This window comes from Echinops telfairi, unplaced genomic scaffold (genome assembly GCF_000313985.2).
Source record: "Echinops telfairi isolate 266 unplaced genomic scaffold, ASM31398v2 ScPeMD7_17;HRSCAF=63, whole genome shotgun sequence".
NCBI lineage: Eukaryota > Metazoa > Chordata > Mammalia > Afrosoricida > Tenrecidae > Echinops > Echinops telfairi.
In genome coordinates, this window is record NW_022103914.1 from 986,502 (window position 1) to 992,111 (window position 5,610).

Sequence of the window (5,610 nt, forward strand, 5' to 3'; positions counted from 1 at the left end):
GCTCTTCTCGCTGCTGGCGTTTGCGCAGGGCCTGGTCTGGAACACCTGGGGCCCCATCCAGAACTCGGCGCGCCAAGCCTACCACTTCTCCAGCTGGGACATCGCGCTGCTGGTGCTCTGGGGGCCCATCGGCTTTCTGCCCTGCTTTGCGTTCATGTGGCTAATGGACAAGAGAGGTAAGGGGGTCGCGGGCGCGCCGGCCGCCGCTGTCCCTGCTGCCGCGGGTGCCAGGAGCCCTCCGCAGGCTAGCGGGCCTTCGCCCTCCGAGGGGTTCTAGGGGTGGTCTTTAGAAGTGAAGGAGTGTCATTGGTATCTCATTCCTGATCCCTTGGTCCCAAGATTGAGAAAGCAGAGAAGCTTCTTTGTGTGTGTGTGTGTGTGTGTGTGTTAGTGTGTGTGTAAAATGTATATACATGTATCTAATATCTTTATCTATTTCCAAGCTGCCCCTTATGCAACACCTGGAGTTGCAGGTTCAAGGTTTTGCAGTGTGGGCACCAGGACACCCTCATGCACTTGTGATGCATGGTTTTTACACTTGGCAAAAAATTCCTGATGCTCTGACTTCAAAGGGATGGATGTTGAGGATGAAAGATCAGAAAATCGACTGCTAATGCCTAGATGTAAGGAAGTAATGAGCTGGCTTTGCTTAATAGATGACTCCAGCCCGAGACGAGTTTATTGGGAAACTCAGGTCATCTGACGCCTTGGTTTCGTGCAAGATGGTGCAAGGCAGCTCTCAAGTGTGTGTGGCTTGGTGCTTTCTTTCCTTGGTTGAGATAGATGATTGGGATAAAGCTGGCAGGTGAATGAAGACCGTCAAAGAGAGAGGCTCTGGACAGTGTACAAATACTTGCTAGTGTGAGTCTGTGAGGGAAACACCCTAGAAGTGAAGGGTAGGCGTTGAACTTTACCATGTAAACATCAGTGATGGTCTCCCTTTCATAGGCTGATGGGGAAGAGTTTAGATTTGTTAGTTGGATAATAGTTTTGCCACTACTTTACTTACTTTGGTGTTAGGCTAACCTTTCATGAGTTTTGTTGAAATGAGTTGTTTTTAGATTCTGAAAGTATTGGTTGGTACTCAATTGCAATTGTCTTGACACATTAAAAACAATGAATCATAGCAACCCTATATGACAAAGTAGAACTGCCCCATATGATTTCCGCGGCAGTAAATCTGTGTTGTAAGTTCTTTTCCCCCCGGCTCCTTGGAAAAGGAGCCCTGGCCATGCTGTGGGCTGAGTGTTGCGTGGTAAACCACAAAGTCAGTGTTTGAAACCCACCGAATGCTCTCTGGGAGCATGTCTGCCCGTCAAGATGTAGTGTATAGCATCGCTGTAGTTGGAATTGACTTGATGACAGTGAGTGGGTGGGTCCTTGGAACCTAACTATTGTGATAAGAAGTGGGTATGTGCTCATTTAAAAAATAATCTTTCACTGGGTTTTGGTGAAAGCGTTCCCATCAAATTTGGTTCTGATACGAGCATCTCCACACACATTGTCCAGTGACATTAATGGTATGTGTCACAATGTGGCAACATTCCTTTTCATGGTGTTCCCGTTGCTCCATTTTCGGTCTGCTGGTTTCCCTGCGGGAGCCCTGCTCACAGTGGTTGGCACTCTGGGCCACAACCACAGGTCACCTGCTGGAAGCCACCAGCCGCTCTGAGGAGAAAGATGAGGCTGGCCACTCCCATAAAGATGTCCAGTGTTGGAAACTCACATGGGGGCAGGTCTGCCCTGCCCTGCGTATCACTGTGACTCAGAATCGATTTGATGACAGTGAATTGTTTGTAGTTTTCCTTCCCCTTCCCTTCCTTCTTCTCAGTGCTTTTGGATAACTGTTGACTTTTTATTCTCAAACCAATGGTTTTTAAATATAGCACCGATCATACCAGTAACATTCTTAGGTATGTGTCTGGCAAGAAGTCCTGGCAGGGCTCCTGGCTAAGCACTCACTTGGGGACCTAAAGGCCAGCTGTTGGAACACACCAGCCACCTCCAGCTAGAAAGCTATGGCAGTCTGTTCATTTCTAGTCTGTGTCTGAAGATTTACTCCTTTACCCCAAGGCACTCTTTAATGTGTCTATCCCAAGGTCAACTCTCAGTGAAATACATAACACACAAAACAATCTATCCACTGCCACTGAGTCAGATCATAACCCTGCAGGACAGACACTGCTCTTTTGGGTTTTGGAGGCTGTAAATCTTTACAGGAGCAGAAAGCCTCATTTTTCTCTCTCTGGGGCACTGGTGAATTTGAATTGTTCATCTTGTGCTGAGCACCCTCACACATAGCCCATGCTGCCACCAGGACGGCCTTTCTGACACACAGCGCGCTCTACTTGTTGCACGAATGAAGCTGGGTTCTGACATTTCTTCGAGTCACCCGTAGGAGAAACGTACCAGCGCTTGTCAGCGGGTGGCGAGTTCCTGTATGATGCAGTTGGTTAAAAAAAAGGGGCGGAGTTTTAGGGCTGGAAGCATAGTATCCAACACAAAAAGAGACTTTGAGATGTTCCCCTCAAATTGTTCGTTCTGATGGTTAATTTTAAGAAGGCATCGACAAAGTAGGGTGCTGAAAGGTGCATGGCAAGAATGACCAAAGGGATAAAACCATGATGCGGGAGATCAAATAACGCGGATGTGCCGAGCTTCATCTAGCAGCTCGAGACAGACTGTCCACTATGCAGAGGACTCGCACTTCATGTTCTTGGGGGGCTAAGTGTCAGGCGGACTCTGCCGTGGCAGCAAGTTTGGTTTCTGGTTTAGTGTTGCAGGTTCTAGAAGAAAGAACTGTACAGAGTGACGCAGCAGTGTGTGTAACACAAAGGGACACAAAGGAGCCGTCTAACAACTTTCCAGCCCTCGGGGAGGTGTGTCTTAACAGGCACAGCCTTCCAGGTAGAGCAGGGACCTCACAGCAAATGTGTGCTAGATCCGCACAATGGTACTGATGTCCTTGGGCCACCAGGAGTCCAGCCGGCTCCCCCGCAGTGGTGGTGGTGTGCTAGATGCGGGAGAATGGCGTCTGGTAGGAGGTGGAGGTTTTGTTTACTTGTTGGGTGTTTGTGTGCTGCTGTTAAACCAACTTCCAGACTTGATTCCCAGTGTATCAGTCTTTCCCGTGACGAGTGGCCATTTCCGCTTCAGGATTCGGTCTAGGACTGGTTCTTCCTAGTGCCGCGACCCTGTCATACAGCTCCTCGTGTTGTGCTGACCCCCAAACCATACCATTAGTTTCGTTTGCTACTTCTTAACTGTATTTGGCTTCCTTAAATATTACAGCCTTGGAAAGACTGAGTTCTGCTGGTTTGTTTGGTTTTTAATAATGTTATTAGGGGCTTACACAGCTCCATACATACATCCATTGTGTAAAGCACATTTGTACATTCATTGCCCTCATCATTCTCAAAATGAGTTCTGCTCTTTTACAAAGCTGTTAAAAGTCAGCATTGGCCCCACATTAAGGAATGTTTCTTTTCTCTCATTTTAAAGGGGGAATGTTCTAGATGCTAGGTAAAGAACGTCTTAAGGAGCTAGCAACCAAATGTGTGCGAGGACCGAAAACATAAGCCCTCACAGAACCAGCGCATTAGTGAGGCGATGCAGACGCCAAACAAACGATACAACTCAACAGTCCGTATGGCAGATGGTGACAAATGCTTTGGAGGAAAATAATGCCGTGTAAGGGGAGTAGAGACTAGGGTTGGCAGAGGGAGGGTGCGTTCTATTTTATATGGGGTGTCAGGGCAGGCCTCACTGGTCAGGTGTGTTTGGACAGAGAACTGAAGGAAGAAGGAGCTCTCACGTGTCCATTCCGGGCAAAGGATACCGTTTTGGACAAAGGATACGGGGTGAACCAAGGAGTGCAAAGGTGTTGGGCGCAGCCAAGGAAAAGCACTCGGGTTGGGCGTTTGGGGTAAAACCACTGAGGAAGAAGACAGTGGCGGGAGATGACGTCAGAGAAGTGGTGGGCGACCAGGCCCTGGTGGGCTGTGCCCTTGTCCTGGTTGCTGCTCTGTTGAAAGTAAAGACTCCAGGCAGGGAGACCAGTGAGCAGACTCCCTGAGAAATCATCCAGGTGGGACCTTCTGGTGGCTCCCAGCCAGAGTGATGGCGGTTTGGGTTTGGGTGTGGTGCAGCAGAGGTGACACAGTGTTGTAAAGAATGAAGTGTCAGTGGGTCCAACTTCCTCAAACTTCACAGGGGAAAGAAAATGGCCTTCCTCAGCAGCAGCTCTCAAGGCCCGTTTCTGGGAGGCTGAAGTCAAATGCACCGCCACGCAATAGCTCTCCTTTCCCAATGCAGACAACACCTTCCTGCACCCCCACCCCCCACAAGACGGCCCTCTCCACTTGTTAGCTGGATTCCAAAATCCATTGCATTTGCCACTTAGAACTCCCCAATACTAACCATTTGGGGGTTTATTAAGGAAGTTAACAGGGAATAAATGCTCAGGATACAATTATTCAGTCAGGATAGGACAGCCTCTTCTCAGCCTTCCCCTCTGGTAGGCTTCTCTCCCACCTTCAGCCACTGGGACTGTTGGCCTCTGCCCTCCAAGGCTACACAGCTTTTAGGGCTACCAATAAATGCCCAAAGCTGCATGCTACTCCACCAGGGCCTTCAGCGCCAAGGCACTCAGCCCTAACATGTGGGTCAGCAGACCTGGCACCTCACTGAAGTGTCTGCTAGCACTCCACACACCAGTCAGTCTCTTGCCCGCCCCAACACTCGCTCAGCTTTGCTTGCTCTGGGGGCCGCGAAGGCCACTGTGTTGCTTATGCTCTGGCACTTGCTTCTGGTGTCAAAGCTGCCTCCTGGATCAAGGAGGCTCAAGGCCCGGGAATTTCCAGGTCCAGGTGATATGCTCCCCGCCTCCTCCTCCTCGTTCTTGATGGGAGTGAACTCGCCTTCCGAGATGGCTCACTTTATCCCCAGCAGGAGGGCAATCACCATGAGCCCCGGGAACAGTCCTTCGAGGCTGACTCCTTTCACTATCTCCTCCCACTTTTCCTCTCCCAGACTCGTCAGAAAACAGTATCGAAGACTATGGCTAGCAGAGCCACATTACCGGATATACTCGATTATAAGCCGGGGTTTTCAGCACACTTTTGTGGTAAAATTAGGTGCGTCGGATGATATTCGGGTTGGCTTATACTCGAGTATATATGGCAAATAATCCCATGCACTGTACATGGTTCATGGAAAAACCCCAGCCCGTGGCTAGCTAGTCTCATGGGCCCTTTGTGACCCTCTGGGAGAGAGTAGTCAGGCTCCATGCTGTGTCCAAGCCCATGGTCTGTGCAGAGGCAGACCCCTCATCTGCTCACAGAGTAGCTGGTGGGGTCAGGCGACTGCTGACCTATGGTTAGCAGCCAAGCGCATAACCACTGTGCCACCAAGGCTCTTGGGCTCTTGAGCAGCAGTTAGATGCTAGCTACATTTGAGGGGGGTGTTCCTGAGACTAGTTCTTTTTCTTTTTAATCCTTTTATTGGGGCCTCATACAACTCTTATCACAATCCATATATCCATCCATTATGTCAAGTACATATGTACATTTGTTGCCATCTTCATTCTCAAAACATTTTCTTTCTACTTGA

The 5,610-nt window shown here is 49.4% G+C and overlaps 1 protein-coding gene across 1 annotated transcript in view; it reads left to right on the forward strand.

Moving 5' to 3' along the window:
* SLC49A4 (solute carrier family 49 member 4) overlaps positions 1-5,610 on the forward strand; it is a 108,921-nt gene that overhangs the window by 1,978 nt on the left and 101,333 nt on the right. Inside the window, exon 2 of the mRNA XM_030884814.2 lies at positions 3-176. Within this exon, the coding sequence (XP_030740674.1) occupies positions 3-176 (174 nt within the window). The remainder of the gene's footprint in view (positions 1-2; positions 177-5,610) is intronic.